Consider the following 21,107-nt stretch of genomic DNA (forward strand, 5'->3'; position numbering starts at 1 on the left):
TCAAATGAGCATAAAGTAGCTTGTTATCCATGCACAGCAACTACTTCATTTTCACTGATCAGAGCAAGTGGAAGAACAGAGTCCACAGTAGGCAGTGATACAATATTGTAAAATATATCAATGGTGCTAAAAAGTAGTATGCTGAAAAAGCTTTGCTGTGAACTGATTCCATTAAAAACTGCCTGCTTTCCTCAGTGATCTTTTTTGATAAGTCCAGGGCTAAAGAGGCTGCCTTAAATAACTGCTGTGCTTATTATATCACTAGGTCAGCACTAGAGAGGCAATTCCCTGAAATGCTTATTTCCAGGCTGCGTGATCAGTGTTTAACATAGCCGATTCTGATAAAAGTGTTTTCTTAACAATTGACCTTTGAGTTCCTGGAAAGTCATCTTAAATGCACTGCCTGAAGAGATTGTTTTCGGGTCATAACAAGGTTAGATCAATGAGTTCTATCAAGTGAAGAAAACCTGAAAATTATTGTTTGTGGAAACTGACTGATGCAGCTCTAAGACATCAATTTTTTCTGGTCACTCCAGGTATTATGCGATATAGTCTACCAGTCTGCTGTGAGAAACTATTTCTAAAAATCTCTATTTCGAGTGATTAGTGCTTTTTAAAAAGACGGATTTACAGACTTAAAATAAAAGTGGATGGTTTAGACGCTCTTCTACTTTACATGGAGAAAATGCAAACTAATATGTATAACGTAAGCCTACAGTTTTACAATGATGTCTGTTCATACATGTTACTTTCATTTGTCTTAATTAACATTTGTAACCCAGGTTAGTGGGTCTGATGAAAAAGGGAGACAAGTTTGTTGTGGGTAGATGAGAGGTGTGCTCACCTCACCAACTGTGACTGGGCAAACCTTGGGGGATAGAAGGCTGACTAAGCCAGTCGGAGGGTGGGGATGAGAAGAAGACAGTTCTGCCTGAGTGCAGGTGCCCCCTGCCTGAGGAAACAGTGGCACTCCCCTGCTGACACCCCTTGCAATGATGTTGCCGATTTGCCCTGAAAGGGGGTTGGCAAACTACTCTTGGGGAGGAAAACCCATCTTGGAAACACTGAGGAGACCCCTACACCTTTTTCCCCCACTGTGAGTAACACTTATTGCTGCTGCATAGAGGTTAGCACCCTGGGCAAATGGACACCTTCATCACCTCACCACACACAAGCACCTTGAGGCATTAAAGGCCTGAAGACATGAGGGTTCCTCCATATTATGGAGCCCACTGATGTGAAATAAACTAGATTCATGAATCCAGGGAAATTCACCCTGGGAGTTGTTACTTGGGGGGTTATATAATGTTACTGGTGTACCCACTCCAAAACCATCTTCTCCTTCCCCTTATACGAGTCCTCTATATTTCCCTTTGTAAATAAAGGGTACATTGATTGTTGGTTCAGAAGAGCGTTTGTACGACATATCAGGTTAGTCATAAAGTAAGTACTGGGACAGGTTGAAACTACAAAGGGAGGTACAGAAGGGTTCCTGACTACCTTAAACAGTCAGGTGGAGGCACCACCAGTTAATAACTAAGAACCCAGACCACTGAAATGCACTGAAACCAAAGCAGAGGGATACAAGGTAATGGCTCCTGTGGATGGTCAGCTGCTCTTAGGGGTATGGCAACCCATAAAATCCCCTTACACATGAATATATTTCAACATACAGAAAGAGTTGGAGCAAATCGTGGATATTATTTAAGCTCTCATTGAAAAGACCACACATGTATGATGACACATGTCTAGCTGACTGTTGGAAGCCTCTATGAATATTTGCATGAAACTAGGAGTATTTACTTCATTTGCAGGATCTTGGCAGCTAAGGAGTTTATTTGATATGTATTTTGCATCAGCAGTTTCATTGCCTTAAAAGTACTTCTTATATTATTTTTGCTGCTGAAGGCAGAAGATTCCAAAAATGGAGACATTTTGTGGTTGGAAAGAACACCAGCTGTTTTTAGTATCCTTGCACCCTAGTGACTGTGTTTAATGGGAAGAAGTCTGGGTTTAATTTGTGCACGTATATGCAATTTTTCTACATGTTCACTATGCATGAGACTGGGAACGTAGATTGGATCTAGAAGCAAGTTGGCTTTATGGTAAATATTAATACAGAAAGTTTAAACTGTTAAAAATATGTGGAGAACAATAAAACTTAAGTGACAGCCACAATTTTAAATAGATTTTCCTCCTTCCACTAGAGAAGTGGGGGCAACCTGCAGCCCATGGGCTGCAGGGACGTGCTGCCTGCCACTACCCGCAGCTCCCATTGGCCAGGAATGGCGAACCCCAGCCACTGGGAGCCACGGGCGGCCGTGCCTGCGGACGGTCATTGTAAACAAACTCCCTCACAGCCCGCCAGCGGATTACCCTGGTGGGCTATAGGTTGCCCACCACTGCACTAGAGACCGTCTGAACCACAGACTTCCATCATTTCTTAACAGGAACTTTGCAGCCATGAATTTCTGTACTGTTGCATTGGCTGATTTATTTAATTTCAAATTAATTTAATATAAAATATGATTATTTCTTCCACTCTGATGCAATCTTGAGAAAAACAGCAGCTGTCCCATCAAAACTGCAAATAAGCAAACCACCACGATTACAAGGGTTAGGGACAGGACGCAGGGCTTATGTCCTTTCTATTTTAGTCCCCCCCCACCCCATCTCTTAGTGCTACAACCCTGGATGGTTTCTCAAAGCAACACCTTGTTCAGCTGCTCTCTGCACTCTGAATATATTTGGTGGCACTGTACATATTTTAAATAAATAGGTTTTCCAATATTCTATACTTTACTTCAGTTTATAAGACATTGAAATGCTTGGACCAGTATTCTTTCCAAAGCCTGCAATGATACATTTACATTGTTAAAGAAGGAAAACAGTCTCAATAACTTAACAGTAAGTAAATGCCAGGGGGTAACACATAATTTCATGAAAGCTTAGGGTCACAGCTGAACACTTCCTCTGATAAGTGGATTTCTAGTTCTAAATAAGATCGAGTACAAATAGTCCAAGCAACTTTTGATTTACTACATTACAAGAAATATTTAAAACTCTGATTCTGTTAGTGAAATCCTCCTTTAGTATGAAATCCTCCACACAGCCAAGAACTCCTCCACAGAGCCAAGAGCATTTATCATTTGAGAAAACAGACACAAAAAATGCATTATTTCTGCAGCTTCTATTTAACCAGATCATTTCACACAAGCACAAGGAAAAGAAAAATACTATTTCACTGTCAGAACTTTTAATGTTGTTCATATATTTGGGTCATTTTTTAAAACTTGCATAACTGAACATCTAGAAATAACGTACCAGAAATCAACCCACACAAAGCTGAGGTTGGAAGTAGTCTGTGCAATCCAAATAATTGGCAGTGGAGTGTCAATAAATAGGAAGCATGGGTGGGCAGGGCAACAGAAAAATACCTTCTCGAAGCAAGACAGCTCTGGAAAGAAGGTGTATATTAGTCAAAGGTAGGTTATTTTTTCAATAGGGAAACAGGGGTTGTTGTGCATACACACATTCATCTCTATCTCTATTATCTCTCATTGAAAGAAAGATAATTGCTCTGAAGTAACTTTGTTTAAATAGGCAAATAAATAAATTAAAAATGTTTGGTGAATATTTTAAGACCTACACTGTCCTTAGCTTGGCTACATAGATATTATGGGCACTAAATGAATTTGATCTAAAGGCTCCATCTAATACTCTGCAAAACTCTTACTTCTTTTTGCCACTTCCCTATTTGGGATTGGTGATTTTTATTAGCCTTCTTCCAAAACTCATGACCATATGCCAGGCTGTCATGCAGATTGGTCTACCTGGACTGGTCATATCCAGTCCAGGTACCAAGACTTTGGTATCTCCCATGGAAGTCTTCCATCCACAATCATTACAGTAACCATCCTACTGATATAGCTTTCAGATATCTGCTGGATATGTTCGATCATTCCAAGGTAGCCTAGCCTTCCTCAACATGTCTTCAATTCGAACAACCTGCATTGGACCCCTTACAACCTCATTTTTGTTTCCTCTCATGGAGTGTCCAACCATTTGACCACCTCATTTCCATGGTGGAAAGCATACAGATTTCCTTTCTTGTGGCTGGCCAAGTCTCCGTTCTGTACATTAAAATCAAATTACAGTTTTATACACTATCTGGCCCTCGGGCCAAAAAGTTTGCCCACGCCTGGTATAGATCATAATAAGACCACAAGCCGAGGGAGAGAAGGATATTTTCAGGAGTTTATGGAAGGAAAGAGAGTCCTAATCCAGGGGGGCGGGTGTGAAAGGGGCTTGCTTGGTCCTGGGAAGGAAACCAGGTGATTTGAGGAGATCCAAAATGGGGAGTGAATAAAATGAAGATAGATGATTGGACTTAGGTGAAATAAGATGGAGAGTGGGGATAACTGATACTGGTGAGGGTAACCCTGAGAGTTGTAGGTTGATGAGTGTCTGAGAAGAAAGTCTGTGGGGTAGGGAGGTGATGAGAAGGAGCTGAGAGGTTCAAAAGATGGTTTGCAGACTTGATGTATGAAGAGAGGGATATTGTGACATGTTAGAGGTGCTTGGAGGAGTAGGACTGACTTGGAGGGGGACTAGCAGGTACAGGAGTGCTGGAATCATGGTTCTGCACCCAAAATGAATAGTACTTGTAGTCTTACACCTATGCCCCCCCCCCCCCGCCCGGTGCTACAATACTTACAAAGTGGGATCTGAGTTACTATAGAGAATTCTTTCCTGGGTATCTGGCTGGTGAATCTTGCCCTATGCTCAGGGTTCAGCTGATCGCCATATTTGGGGTCAGGAAGGAATTTTCCTCCAGGGCAGATTGGAAGAGGCCCTGGAGGTTTTTCGCCTTCCTCTGTAGCATGGGGCACGGGTCACTTGCTGGAGGATTCTCTGCTCCTTGAAGTCTTTAAACCACGATTTGAGGACTTCAATAGCACAGACATAGGTGAGAGGTTTATTGCAGGAGTGGGCGGGTGAGATTCTGTGACCTGCATTGTGCAGGAGGTCAGACTAGATGATCATAATGGTCCCTTCTGACCTTAATATCTATGAATCTATGAATCACAGAGAATTGGGGTCAGCTCCTCCATTTACTCAAATCAGCTTTAATATGACGACAGGCATCACTCGGGCGGGGGGGGGCGCACCATCGTCAACAACCACTGATCCTAGATATTTAAATTCTTTCACTCTTTTAAGCTCTCTGCCTATAATGTCCTTTATGGTGAGTCCTCTTCCCTCAGTTACCACAGCCTTGTATAGTCTACAAAGCTGTTAAGTACAACTACCATCCACACTAAAAGGGAGAATACAGTGTCTAGGAACACAGTGATATCCCTTTAAATCGTTTGTGAGAATACCATAAGCGCCACAAGAGAGAGACATTTTAAAAGCTGCCAGAAACCAGTCAGAGCAGAAGTATGCCTGTAGCTAGATCTTGCAGGTGTATGCATATTTTGTAAAATGGTTATTTGTGACCCAATTTTCCCATGTGGTTTCTTCACTTTGTTTTTGTTGTGTGAAGAGTAAAAGACAATAGACTGCATCAGGCAAATAGAAGGGGTGTATACATGCACACATGTATGAGGACAGCAGCATGCAGCTGGGTCACAAAAAATATTTTAGGAAATATGAACAAATACCTCAAGGGCTAGCTACGTGCCTACTTCTGCTCTGACTGATTTCCGTCAGCTTTTAAAACTTACCTCTCTTGTGGCACTTATGTTGTTCTCACAAGCCATCTAACAGGATACCATTCTGTTCCCTTACACTGCATACTCCCATTTAGTGTGGATGCTAGCTGTACTTAACAGTTTTGTAGAGCTCTGCAGTGATGGATAGCAGAGCTGGGCGATATTTTTTGGGCAAAACATGTTCGACCAAAAAAAATGCAGATTAGGGTCATTTAGCAAATTCATGTTGAGTTCACCAAATTATTGCGGATGGAAAAAAACCAACACCTTCCACACAAATAAAATTATTTTGTTCTCATAGTTCCAAAAATGAAATATTTTTACTTGATTCTAAACTATTTTTGTTTCAAATTTTTACTTCAATTTTATTTAAAATATTAAAGGTAAAAAATCCTCAAAAATGAAACACTTTTTGTTCCAGGTTGCTTAAAATGTTTTGCTTGACCCAAAATATTTTTTCTTTATTTTGTTTTGGTGAAAAACTGACAAGTTTTCATTTTGAATCAATCCTAAACTATTTTTTTCTTTCAATTTTTTTGGTTTGGACATCAAACAAAAAATCTGTTATTCACACAGCCCTAGTCATGAGCAGCAAGCATGCATATTTTTATCCAATACACTTTATAAAAAAGTGACTTAAATCTTTGAAATATTCAAATCTGAACTGCTGCACTTTTGCAAGTTTAACATGAAATTACAGAAATGCAGGCATAAATTAATGAAAGCCAAAACCAAGTTAATACCAGCCTCAAATATTGTGAAAGAAGGGAAGAGGTTAGCATGACTTCACTGATCTCCAAATTCCATGCGTTCTCAAAAGAGGGAACCAGTCAGACTTTTTGATCTAGTACCAGATGCATTAGAACGTCAATTCTGATTATGAAAACTCACCAGAGCAGGAACTCATTGTTAGCTGAAAGGTTGAATATACCTCAAATAAATGACATACCATGCAGAAAATCCTCCATCACTCCGGTACATTTAAAATTCACCTACTTCTAAGCTACAAGAAGAATATATTGGATAATAGGAAAAACTTTTTAATGTGTATATTGCTCTGTATACGGTTTCTGACGTCTATGGACAATCAAGACAATATTGTGTCTTTTCAACAATATATTTAAGCTTCTTAGGGTTGCCATGTAGTTGATCCTGAAAATCCACAATTGGAATAGTGAAAATTTGAGGAAGCTTTTCATGATGTAGTTCAAGATTCAGACTGGGTAGGTCACCAGTCCTAGAGGGACTCCCATGGCTGAAGCCACATTGTATTTCCTCTAGTCCCCCATGTGTTCAGGAGCATTAATATGCTACTCAGTTTCCCAGGGTAAGAGCATGCATTATTGTGTGCTTTGGGTTCCCTGTGAACTCTTAAAATACAATTAAAACCCTCAAACATTCTTCTTCCCTGTCCTCTGTCTATCAGACTGCAAGAGTTGGCTTCCTAATCTTTAATATTCTTAAAATACCTCCAATTAGTAGGAATAGCATTATTGTTTGATATTTTTCCTCACACTGCTGCCGATTTAAAATGAAGATCAAAGACCTTCTCTCTCGTCCCCAAACATGCATGTTTCTGCCAGAGGCCCACAGGGTAATTCTCTAATTATCTGTATTTTGTCAGTTGTTACTACCCCAGAACTGATTTATAGGCTGAGATTACTAAGCCTCATAATATTTAAATTTTAGTTTTGCAAGGGAACACATCCCCACCCCTCAGAGGTTTGAGTTCTGTTATACTGTACCACACACAGGCCTACAATCTGCTGTTTGTGCATTTTTGACCTACCAGAGACCTACACTCCCCTAGGATTTAGTTGTACTGTTTGGAATTGTCTCCGTTACTACTATAAGGGAACTGATTTAAATCAGAAGTTCAGAGGATCAGTATGAGCAGAAGAGGTCTCTCCCCTAGGAGGCAGCAGTTCAACAGCAAGCACCAAGCAAAGGGTAGGAGCTACACATATTAATCTGCAACAGTAATTTGCTAAACTACTTTTATCTGCATGTCTCTGAAAGTTTCTGCTAAAAATCTTGGTTGAAATCCTGGCCCTATAGAGTTTTGCCATTGACTTCAATGGGGGCAGTATTTCACCCTACATCGTTAATTTATGAAACCTAACTGAGATTAGCAATGATTAGAGAAGAATGTGTTGGAGCCTCAGATTGGGCCACAAGTACTCAAAAACCAGCAACAGCACATTTACTGTGAAGAGGAATTAGACAGTCATCACCTAAATGATACAGTCATCACCTAAATTAGACAATCATCACCTAAATGATTTGCTGACACAGTTTGTGACACATGGTGTTTCTAGAGACAAGGAATGAAAGGCAGATGCGGAGACTCATGAAAAGGGCGTGACAAAATTTTAGCAGCCTTGAGGAGGGACAAGCCTCCACTTGCCCTGAACTAGGTGTGGATCTCAGATTAAAGTTCCATTTTCCATTTCATTGCACACATGCACACACACAAATTCATATTGTATGCAATACCTGGAATTGCAGCAGAGAAGCCACAAGGAGTAACAAAAGTGATACTGATTACAACACTGGTTCCTCTTATGTCCTCTTTGGCAACTGATATAAATCAGAAACCCATGCTGGGACAGACGACATAGCCGGGCCAGCTTCATAGATCTAGTCAATACTTGTTACATACTATTGGACTGCAAAATTACTCAGCAAGAGGACAGCATGACCTGTCAGGAATTTCATGACCTCAGAATGTCAGAACTATACCTGAACATTTGAGAAGAGGGAACACCTTTCCTCACACTGTAGAAACACCTTTATGAGATTCCATTTTTTCATATGGCAATTTAATACATCTAGAAATTGTCAGTAGCTAACATGAAAGGTAGACAGCTAAAATTAATCATCAATATAAACGGATAGGCTTCAGGGCATAAGCAACCAATAACTTTTAGGAACAATGAAAACCATGGTACACCCACAAAATCTGAAGCTATGGGAAATACTGAAATACAAAACTCAATAGCTAACATAACTTCATTGTCTTAAGTGAAGTTATACATGGAATGAAATTTGGCCAAATGTGTTTAGAACATCCTCATCCTTGCTCTCTGGCAAGATTCTGCTGTAAGTAAAGTCATGGTCATCATCATGTTCCCATTACACCTCTGGCATTTAGGGGAGTACTTGATGCTAATTTAAAATGGGCATACATCCTCTTTCCCCATTATATATTAGAGTATAGAATTGGATGCTCTAAATTTCACAAAACTTCACAATTCAGTGCAGTAAATGGCAAAATGCTACTTATAAATTACTCAGCCTTTGTAGCAGTACACCAATAAAAATAATCTGTAATACCCTTTGATGAGGTAGGATAAAGCACTAAATAATGTAATGTAAAGCAAAGTAAGACTCCAACCAGGCCTCACAGCTGAATCTGACCCAAATGTTCATATGTATAATTAAACGGGCTTTTGTCTCTAGAAGTCAAGATATTGGTGCCTTATAATCTTCAATAGTGAATCACTCACTAAACAGGCTGATTTCAGAGTAGCAACCGTGTTAGTCTGTATTCGCAAAAAGAAAAGGAGTACTTGTGGCACCTTAGAGACTAATCAATTTATTTGAGCATAAGCTTTCGTGAGCTACAGCTCACTTCATCGGATGCATAAAGTGGAAAGTACAGTGAGGAGATTTTATATATACACACAGACCATGAAAAAATATACATTGAAAGGAGAGTGATCACTTAAGAGGAGCTATTACCAGCAGGAGAGTGGGGTGGGGGGAGAGAAAACCTTTTGAAGTGATAATCAAGGTGGGCCATTTCCAGCACATTTCCAGGAGTTAACAAGAACGTCTGAGGAACAGTGGGGGGGGGGGAGAGGAATAAACAAGGGGAAATAGTTTCACTTAGTATAATGACTCAACCACTCCCAGTCTCTATTCAAGCCTAAGTTAATTGTATCCAATTTGCAAATTAATTCCAATTCAGCAGTCTCCAGTTGGAGTCTGTTTTCAAAGTTATTTTGTTGAAGGACACTCACTTTGAGATCAGAAATCGAGTGACCAGAGAGATTGAAGTGTTCTCCGACTGGTTTATGAATGTTATAATTCTTGACATCTGATTTGTGTCCATTTATTCTTTTATGTAGAGACTGTCTAGTTTGCCCAATGTACATGGCAGAGGGGCATTGCTGGCAAATGATGGCATATATCTCATTGGTAGATGTGCAGGTGAACAAGCCTGTGATAGTGTGGCTGATGTGATTAGGCCCCATATTAGGCCCTATGTGATTAGGCCCTATGATGGTGTCCCCTGAATAGATATGTGGGCACAGTTGGCAACGGGCTTTGTTGCAAGGATAGGTTCCTGGGTTAGTGGTTCTGTTGTGTGGTTGCTGGTGAGTATTTGCTTCAGGTTGGGGTGCTGTCTATAAGCAAGGACTGGCCTGTCTCCCAAGATTTGTGAGAGTGATGGGTCGTCCTTCAGGATAGGTTGTAGATCCTTGAAAATGCGTTGGAGAGGTTTTAGTTGGGGGCTGAAGGTGACGGCTAGTGGCGTTCTGTTATTTTCTTTGTTGGGCCTATCCTGTAGTAGGTGAGATACACAGTATATTTTTGAAGTGAGCTGTAGCTCACGAAAGCTTATGCTCAAATAAATTGGTTAGTCTAAGGTGCCACAAGTCCTCCTTTTCTTTAAACTCAGTTCAGATAATCTGCCACGGAAGCACTATCAGTGACACCCGCGCCCTTTGGTGCGGAGATACAGGTTTGAAGTACCACACAAGTTAATTGGCTTATCTGAAGTCTTTTAAATTCTATATTTGGGATGTCCTGACAATCGAATGTAATCAATGAATGAGTCTGCTAGATTGTAACGAGCTTAAAGCTAATACAATTTGCAGCTGTTAATGTGGTTTCTTCAGTTACAGAGCCAAAAGCTATGTCAGTGTTAGAAAACGGAGAGCAGGCTCTCAATTAATATTTAACCCCTGGCCACAGGAATGATCAGAAAGAGCTACCTTTAGGTCCAAGTTACCTACTTGAGATCCTCCAGAATCCAGAAAACACTGTGGTGAGAACATACAATAAGTTTCATAGACTAGGAAACATTTGATCTCTTTTCCTGCTGACCCATTTCACCGGTGATCATGGGAATGATTCACTACCTATTCTACACAGAAAACTTTCATTGATTTTTGTATACTTCTCATATTTAAAAGTTTTCCATGCTATTACTTGGCTCCATCACACAAAAATTTAAAATAATAATTTTTGAAAACTTTCATTGATTTATGATAACTGTACAACAATTTTACTGTTCAGTTTTACTATTCAGTGCTTTGAGGGTAGGGTGGGGTTAAAAATGAGAATAGCGTGAGAAACGATCCTTTAATTACAATGGGCCAGACTGCGTTACCTTTACTCACACTGAATAGACTGCAGTAAAAGTAGTCCCACTGAAATCCAGGGTACTACATGCAAAATAAGATACTATTTTGAGTGAAATATCAGTAGTACTAAATCTCTTGGTATGGCAAAACTATCATAACATTTAGCAAACATGGTATTGTTTTAAAACAAAAAAATTGTTCAAACTGATACAGTTTATGTCCCTGGAAATTACACATAGTTCTATCACGCTAGAGGCCAACTCAATTTTATTGCACTTGAGAGATGGCAGATCCATTCCCAGTAGAGGAACTGTAAAAATACAACCGGGCTTCTAGATGAACTACAGCTACTACAATTGTTTAAATACGCATTCTTAGAGTAAAAGCAAATTTGAGGTGAAAGAAAAGTGGCTGTCCAGCATCAAGTGTGCATATAAGTTGGCTTCAGTACATTTTCATTATGCTGAGTCCTTGTCAGAAGGCTCTACTGTGAAAGAGAACAAAAATTGACAGTCTATTTCCATGACAAGCTTAATTTTTGAAACTGTTCTTAGCAAGACATTTAACATTTTCTCAGTATTATGATGATCCTGTTTTTCCAGCACATATCTTAAAGCAGTTTACAAAGGAAGTTAACTATCATTATCTCCATTTACAGATAGTGAAAATGAGGCATAGATAGGTGCAGTGACCTGCCCAATTTCATACAACAGGTCATGGCAGAAATGGAAAGAGAACCCAGATCCCCTGGCTCCCAGTCCAGTGTCCAGTCTACTAGACCACATATAAAACATTACTAACTTTAATCAGATCCACAAAGAAAAAAGGAGTCAATTTTTTTTCTTCTGAACATGTATGTGCCTCATTCCTTGACATTAAAAACTCCTTCATAACTGAGAGTTCATGTTACAGCACATTACACATTCCTATAAGCCTTTGCTGGGCTTCTTGGTGTTGGTGAAATCCATCAATACTGTCCTCTGATGATAGTACACTTGTTTCCTATCCTCAAAGGAGTTATTTTATTTGTTTCATCAAATGACATCAGGACTCTCTATGCTAGCATTTCATGTTTAACTGTTACAAGACATGGGTATCTGAGATACCACAATTATTTCCTAGCCTACTCATTTAGTTGCCTCAGAAGAGTCATCTGCCTTTACAATGCAGAACAGTGATGTATTTGTTGTTCATTAGATTATTAATTACGCATAGCTTTACCTGGCACTCTGCAGACCATTTTTCCCTGGAAGCTACCTCTGAGTGGACTGAGGCAAAATACTTATTACTCTTCTTTTAAAATATTTGCATATAATTTAAGTATGTTACACTGTCTCTGCCATTTTGTGCATTGTGTCCCCAATGCATTTAATTTCTTCAAAGATATTTTTATCTGACCGAGTCTTCTCATTTTCTGTGTTTTAAGTGCTACGAAACTAAGTCAATAAAGCATCATCATCTTGACCACAATTTCAATCAAGGGACTGAAACAAAAAGCTAGTGATTTGGTACTCTATTCTGTATAGATAATTATACTGCACTCATCACTGTAGTACGAAAGCACCTGGTACTTCTCTCAGCACACAACTGTGACCTGCAGTCCATGTTTGCAGAAGGTGTCTCCCTTTAGCCCTCTGCACAGACTGCAGTATCAAGGGTTGCAGAATAGGGACAGTCTTGATTCAGACCTAGAGCCAGAGCAGCTGAGTTAGTGTGGAAAGGGGAGTAACCTGCCCCAGGTGGCACTGATTACTTCCCATCTGCAGTACAGGGGAAGCCACAGTCCATATTGTGAATACCTGAGTCACCACACAATCAAATAGGAATTATGCTAGCTGTTCATAGGCCTCAGAAACTTGTCCTCCTTTTTACCTTATTTCTATATTTCAACTATTAAATAAGGCTGGCCCCAAAAAAGGAAGGACAGTCAATTTTGATTCTCTTTCCATGAAGGAGCCAGCGATCTGGGCTGCTACTCATGATTACATTTTGCTGGTAGCCTCCCTTGCTCCCTCCCACCCCCAGTTGGTTGCTAGGGTTTTAGCACTTAACAGAGTTTGGTTATACTACAACTCTCAACAAATCCACTTGCCTGCTCAGAGTTTATGATTTCAAACTCATAGGAGAAAAATGCTATGACAGAATATCACCTAACCTCTTCTCAGCCTGTGTCTGTGGTGCTTACAAGCATGCCATTCTGTCTCAAAAAGGGTGTGAATTCATGTGTTCTGCAGGAGGAGAAAAAGTCTTAAGCAAAATTTCAATAGCTTCCATTAGAATCCTTCATCTGGTCTCCATTTTCTTTTTTTAAACTGGTGACTTGATTTCACTCTGGAACCAGTAGTTCAATAGTCCAATTGCTCTGTTCTAAAACTCAGGGCCACACTGTGGAAACCTTACTCACATTGAGTAGTACCTCTCTCCACAACTGATTCCCACTGATTTAATATGAGGAACTACTCAGTAGGAGTAAGACCCTTTGCGGACAACTGGAAATAGTAGTAAACTGATCATTTAACGATGGAGGTTTGACTACTGAAGAGGGAAGGAAGGAAACCAACCCACTTCTAGCTATCAGCATTGCTAGATGATTTGTCAGGTGTTATACTGTAGTTTGACTAGATATGCAGAGAGTGACAATCAGATACTAAACAAGGCCTTCCAAGCTTATGATCTCACTGCAGTTTTTCATTCTTCAATCAATCAGCAAGAAACAGATTGAGATGGGCTTCTGCATATGGACAACTAAAGAGGAACTGTGTTTTAAAATAACTCAATTCATCTACAAGCTAAGATAAGGGTAATCATGCTTTTGGGTGTCTGATGATCACTCCATGTCTGAAAGGACCATCTAAAACTTTGTATGTAGTATTATGAGTACGTTCCCCTCTCAGAAGCATCAGTCATAGCCTACTGTCATAAATGTAAAGGGAAGGGTAAACCCCTTTAAAATCCTTCCTGGCCAGAGGAAAAATCCTCTCACCTGTAAAGGGTTAAGAAGCTAAAGGTAACCTCGCTGGCACCTGACCAAAATGACCAATGAGGAGACAAGATACTTTCAAAAGCTGGGAGGAAGGAGAGAAACAAAGGGTCTGTTGGTATGCTGCTTTAATGGGGATAGAACAGGAATGGAGTCTTAGAACTTTTAGTAAGTAATCTAGCTAGGTATGCGTTAGATTATGATTTCTTTAAATGGCTGAGAAAAGAATTGTGCTGAATAGAATGACTATTTCTGTCTGAGTGTCTTTTTTGTAACTTAAGGTTTTGCCTAGAGGGGTTCTCTATGTTTTTTAATCTAATTACCCTGTAAGGTACCTACCATCCTGATTTTACAGTGGTGATTCCTTTACACCTATTTACTTCTATTTCTATTAAAAAGTCTTCTTGTAAGAAAACTGAATGCTTTTTCATTGTTCTCAGATCCAAGGGTTTGGGTCTGTGGTCACCTATGCAAATTGGTGAGAATTTTTACCAAACCTTTCCCAGGAAGTGGGGTGCAAGGGTTGGGAGGATTTTGGGGGAAAGACGTGTCCAAACTACGTTTCCCAGTAAACCCAGTTAGAGTTTGGTGGTGGCAGTGGTTATTCCAAAGACAAAGGATAAAATTAATTTGTACCTTGGGGAAGTTTTAACCTAAGCTGATAAAAAGTAAGCTTAGGAGGTTTTCATGCAGGTCCCCACATCTGTACCCTAGAGTTCAGAGTGGGGGAGGAACCTTGACACCTACCGAGAGAGGCAGCATACAAGTCTAGGTCTGTGCTAACGGATATGGCAAATGTTAGGCTCAGTTCCTTAAGTAGGGTAAAGGGTGGTATGTATCCTGTTGCTAAGAGGGGGCAAGAAATGTGAGGTGATTTTCTTAAACATGATACCTTCATAATAACAATATGTTTGTTGCCATTAGAATCTAAGATTCTTTCTGCAGAAAAAGAAAGAAAGCTAGTTCACCAAGCTGGGTTTTTCACATTCTCACAGATCTCACAAGTGAATAATGCACACTCTCTTAATGTATTGTCAGATTCTGGTATTTGGTAAATGGTTGCTCCTCAGGCTGTAAGCCAAACTGAATTAGTCATTTTAATGTAACTGTGGACTTCTGCTTTCCAGAGATGGCCTCAGATTTTGGGCTTGCACATAATTGTGCAAACAAACATCTTCAGATACATTTTATAGTACTGAGACCTAATCACCTGATCAGGTCTATTTAGATCTCAGTGTTACTCACAAAAATTTTCCTCTAATTACCTGCCAAAGCAAAAACATGGACCAAAAGAAAAACCAAGAAGCACAGCTGAGACCCCTTTGAAAATCAGAGCCAGAGTTTAAATTTGATGGTAGAGTTACTCCACTTTTTCAGAATAAAGTCAGCAATGAAGACACCAGACAGTTTTCAACCGTGCAGACAAAAAAAGAAAAAAACACCATTCTTTGAACAGAAGAAACACTTCATAATCAGAGTATAAAGAAAGAATTAAGTAAACCTTCTATCATAAACCTAAATCTAATAGGAGTAACTTTTTAAAGGAACATTGGCTATAAAACTTATTTTCACTCCCAATTACATATCAATCCTACTGTTTTAACAGTTTAATTTATGAATGTAAAAACATGTACCCTCTTTTAACAATGAAGACAGAAAAAGGGAAGCATCTCAAAGAAACAGTGTTCAGAGACTGGAATATGAAGTACATTCTACTTCTTTTTTTAAATAAATTACCACAAAAGCTCTGTGCTGTATATAGCCAATAAGAGCATCATACTCCATTTATAAATTTCAATTCCAGTATCTATCTTCTAAATAAATCTTGTGTTTCTAAACCTTATGTAGAGTGCAATGATTTGTTAATTTACTCTTCCCACATTCAATATAATCACTTTTAAATTAATCCTCTTTTCCCTTGGCATTCAGATTTTATATTATCTGTTGCTGCAAATCTTCAACATAAGGAGACAGCTGCCTCTCTCTAAGGCTGTGAAGAGTTTTCCATTTCAATTCTGGTTTTGGACATACACTGCTTTAAATTCTTCATAAAGTCTTTTCCACCTCAAATTTAGCAAGTGTGGTTTAGGATCAGATTTTTTTTCCCCATTCAAATTTTGAGATGAATCAGAGCAGCTGCTTCCGAGATACCAATATAAACAAATTTGGTGTAAATCATGTATGGAAAAGTCTTATGAAGGTTTTTGTCCATTCAGATCTCAAAATAGCTTGGCCCAGAAATTTCAAATTTGGATTATCCACCCTTCCTAGCTGCGATACAATGCATGGGATTATTCTTGGGAACGAATATTCTGGAAGGTATGCAGAATCTTTTTTCAGTTTTATAATAGATCATGGATATTTGCAAATGCATTGCAAAATACATAAAGGACTGTACCACTTCAAAGTATGGTTGACCCCACACAGTTTTAAGAAAAAAGTGGGGGGGCTCATTTCACTCCCAGGAGATCACATCACAACACTACCATAAGCAGCTTGATAGTCAAAGAAGGGAAGCAAAGGATCACTCCCAAAGGATACCCTTCCCACCACTTAACATGGTCATTCCAGGCCAAGGTTGAAACACAATGACAACAATATACAAGAAAACTTGCACTGCAACTGACAGTGACGTCCCTGCACTGCAGATAAATAGAGGACTTTGTTTTCTGAGGTCGTCAGCCTGGCACCTTCTACCCATAATAAATTCAGTTATATTAAAAAAAACAGGGGGGGAAGCAAGGAGACAATATAACAAATCCACAGCTGCTAGGAGTATCAGATGTTTCCAAGATGCTGGCAGTGGCTTCTCTGAGGGTTAATTACCCAAAACTGTTAGGAAAAGATTTTTAAAACATATTTAAACATATGCCAATATCAATTTTGCAGCTCAGCTTACATTTAAAAAGCAATTTTAAATTGCTATTTAGCACTATCAAATATCGGGCTGGCACTACCTTAGAAACCGCTTCTTCTATGAAGAAATATCTATTATTCTTGCAAACTTACTACAGGATTTCACACAAAGTACTTATTGAACAAATGTATGAGTAGGACTGTAACAAATTGAGAAAACGTCTGTATTATTTCTTAGGAAAATTAGATACAACTTAATTTCCCTGCTCAATTTTATAGTATTACCTGACCAAATGCGGAGTTAAATCAAAGGTTTCTCTACGGAATCCAGGAAGGGTAAACAAAGACACTTCAAAAGGAGTAAAGATAACAATGGCTAGGCCACCAATTGGGAGAAGCTATTCAGCTGGCACCACCAATTAGGCTGTTTTTCTCTTCCCAAGGCAAGGGGCTTGTCTACACTACCAGCCAGATCGATGGGCAGCGATCAATCCAGCGGGGGGTCGATTTATCCTGTCTATCATAGGTGTGATAAATCGACCGCCAATCACTTTAGCATTGACTCCAACTTAATGAAAAGTGCAAAGGGAATCAACGGCAGAGCGTCTCCCATCAACACACCACAGTGAAGACACCACGGTAAATAGATCTAAGTACGTCAACTTCAACTACGTTATTCACGTAGCTGAAGTTGCAGAACTTAAATTGATCCCCCCCTCCCCACATAGTGTAGACCTGCCCTAGGGCTGAGATCCAAGGATTCTGAGGGGTTAAAATGGTGCCCCTAACAGAAAAGTGGTCAGCTCAGCCAGAAGCTGACCGAGACCCAGGGCTTGTCTACATTTAAAACACTACAGATGGCCTTGCTAGGGAACACCATTGACAGCCCGGGAGGTCATAATGCAGAGATCCAGTGAGATAGTGGTTGTACTGCAGGATCCCATCCCAGAGGGACATGAAGACATATGCCCACTGCACTGCTGTACTGCTTTAGTGTAGACACTACCTGAGTCAATAGAAAGGGGTCTCCCATTGGAGTAGACAATCCACTTCCCCGAGAGGCAGAAACTAAGTTCATGTTTGTTGTTCTTCTCTGGACTTTCTCCACGTTGTTCACATCTTTCCTGAAACATGTGCAGTTCTGGGTACCACAATACTCCAGTTGAGGCCTAATCAGCACAGAGTAGAGCAGAAAGAGAATTACTTCTTGTGTCTTGCTTACAACACTCCTGCTAATGCAGCCCAGGATGATGTTTGCTTTTTTGCAACAGTGTTACAGTGTTGACCCTCTATGACCCCCAGATCCCTTTCTGCAGTACTCCTTCCTAGGCAGTCATTTCCCATTTTGCATGTCTGCAACTGATTGTTCCTTCCTAAGTGGAGTACTTTACATTTGTCCTTAATGGATTTCATCCTATGTACTTCAGACCATTTCTCCAGTTTGTCCAAATCATTCTGAATTTTAATCCTATCCTCCAAAGCACTTGCAACTCCCTCCGCTCAGCTAGGTATCGACCACAAACTTTATAAGTGCATTCTCTATGCCATTGTCTAAATCACTGATGAAGATACAGAACAGAACTGGACCCAGAACCAATCCCTGTGGGACCCCACTTGATATGCACTTTCAGCTTGACTGTGAACCACTGAAACTACTCTCTGGGAACAGAGTAGCAGCCGTGTTAGTCCGTATCCGCAAAAAGAAAAGGAGGACTTGTGGCACCTTAGAGACTATGCTCAAATAAATTTGTTAGTCTCTAAAGTGCCACAAGTCCTCCTTTTCTTTTTTCTCTGGGAACAGTTTTCCAACCAGTTATGCACCCACTCAATAGTAGCTCCATCTAGGTTGTATTTCCCTAGTGTGTTTAAGAAAAGGTCATAAACCTCTATCCATCTGGGCAAATAAATCATATCTGCTTTTGGAGATACTGCTTCCATGTCATTGCATGTTACCACTGGTCACAACCCCCTGAAAGAGAATTCTGGCAAGGTCCAAGCCCAGCTGGACTTGCTAGGGAACAGCACTGACAGCCAGGGAGGATGTACTGCAGAGCCGCAGGCAGAGTGATTGGATTGCAGGATCTCACTTGAAAGGGGGTGCTCTTGGAGAACTGGAGAAGGGTACGTAACAGTATTTTGTTCAACAACAATATTAGTAAATGGTATTTCCAAAGGATAGGATGTATGTTAGGAGCTTCCATCATTCTCACGGTGTAGCAGGTCCAACTTAATTCCCACAGAAGTCTGCCAGATGGCTCGCTCTTCCCCTCCCTGGAATGCTGCTTTTGCTTTGCATAGGAGAGTCATGAGTAGGAAACTGAACAGTTATTTCTTCATTAATTCCTCAGCTGGAGTGAGGTACTGCAGTGTTTTATTTTCCATGGCAAATCACATCTGCCTGCTCTAACTAGACACCGTTATGTCAGTAGGAAACGAAGACCAGAAGTGATAACTTGCTGTGGGCTGTAAGGTCCTGGGGTACATCCACAGACTAATTCTTTCAACAGCTTTTCTTTGTTATGTCTATTGCATTACCCTCCCTCTTATCATTATGTCTGCCTCACTATTGTTCCAGCTCCCTGTCAAACTGTTCTGCTTTCTATCTGCCTCTTTGAGACTCAGTACTTCAGTCGAGTATTATCACATGATACCTATTTTCATTCCCACCTACGTGGAGCAGCCAGAACTCCATTCCTACATTTCAAAACTCTGTCAGAACCAGTGATAAAATAAACTGAGTAATATAAAGAAACTGGGGCATGGGTATGGGGGGCAGACTAAGGAAGGGCTCAGGAGTATTCTTGGTGGATAAATTTTGCCATTAATTATAACACTACATATATCTTTATAATCGGAAGCATTCCAAAGGCAAATATTCACTCATCAAAAACCTCTTTTTGAGGTGGGGTCAAAGTCACGAGTTTATAATAGTTAACTGTAACTATCCATCAGAAGCAGTGACCTGTTCCATTAATTCATACCCATGTTAACAACTGTAACATTTACTATAACTTACATTTGTCTGCTTGAATAATATTCTTCTGAATTTTCACTCTACATAGTGCAGACCTTCACTCACTCACTCGGTTAGTCTTATTTCACTGCTTACTTCTTAAAGGACATAGTATTGACCATCTACTGTTCCGCTACATAGTTGCGCCTTTCTCCTCCCCCACCCCGGATAAAAGTTTCAGAGTAGCAGTCGTGTTAGTCTGTATTTGCAAAAAGAAAAAGGAGTACTTGTGGCACCTTAGAGACTAACCAATTTATTTGAGCGTAAGCTTTTGTGAGCTACAGCTCACTTCTGAGCTGTAGCTCACAAAAGCTTACGCTCAAATAAATTGGTTAGTCTCTAAGGTGCCACAAGTACTCCTTTTTTTTCCCCAGATAAAAGTATTCACCACTGATTTATTTTAAAAAAAAAAAAAGAAAAAGAAAAAGCTTCCAAAAGATGGCCCCTGTAACTATTAACAAAAGTACATGCTGAGAATACTTGAATTTGGGTACTTAGATTTAGCCTCCTAATTTAGACACCTGAATACAAAGTGACCTTATGTTCAGAAGACCTAAGCACCTACAAATCCCACTGAAGAAAATTGCAGCTATGGGTTCACAAACCTTTTGGGGGGAAAAAAAAATCAGGCCATTTTCAGATACCTAAATTAGGATTTAGCAGGAGGAGCTGAGGTTTGAAGATTTTAACCCATACTGTTCTCAAAATTGTGAATCAGATGTCCAAAGTCACAAACTGCTAGCCATGTCAAGAATAGAAACCAGGTCATCCAACTGGCAATGCTATATTCAATCCAATATTTAATAAATGCTCTTAAAGAGCAAGATACTAGTTAATACGTTAGATCACACATCTAATTAAATATTTCTGTTTGCACCACTTAGCTACATGGTGCTTTTTGTTAGTGTGGTATTTGCCCATTGTTGATTCTCAACACATTTTTCTCCTTCAACACTATTTTTTCCTCTCTCCCTTTTAGTTAAAAATGAAGGAGATGACGCTTGAAACCTCATTAAGGAAATGACCTATGCACAAAGAAAACAGCCAGAGCTTGTTATTCAAACTGTAGCTCTTGTTAGTTTTCTGGGGAAATCTGATGAATAATCTACAGCATGATGGCCTTTGTACCACAACACATACACACTATATTATCAGCAGGTATTACA

At 39.8% G+C, this 21,107-nt stretch overlaps 1 protein-coding gene across 5 annotated transcripts in view; it reads right to left on the reverse strand.

Moving 5' to 3' along the window:
* Window positions 1–21,107, reverse strand: part of CACNA2D3 (calcium voltage-gated channel auxiliary subunit alpha2delta 3) — a 724,110-nt gene that overhangs the window by 564,557 nt on the left and 138,446 nt on the right. Inside the window, exon 1 of one of the 5 annotated variants that reach the window (XM_078853617.1) lies at window positions 17,935–17,996. The exons of the other annotated variants lie outside the window; for them this stretch is intronic. Within the exon in view, the coding sequence (XP_078709743.1) occupies window positions 17,935–17,961 (27 nt within the window). The 5' untranslated portion in view covers window positions 17,962–17,996. Of the gene's footprint in view, window positions 1–17,934; window positions 17,997–21,107 lie in introns of those variants that run through there. 5 annotated transcript variants of the gene reach the window in all.

This window comes from Lepidochelys kempii, chromosome 7 (genome assembly GCF_965140285.1).
Source record: "Lepidochelys kempii isolate rLepKem1 chromosome 7, rLepKem1.hap1, whole genome shotgun sequence".
In the NCBI taxonomy this organism is placed as follows: Eukaryota; Metazoa; Chordata; order Testudines; family Cheloniidae; genus Lepidochelys; species Lepidochelys kempii.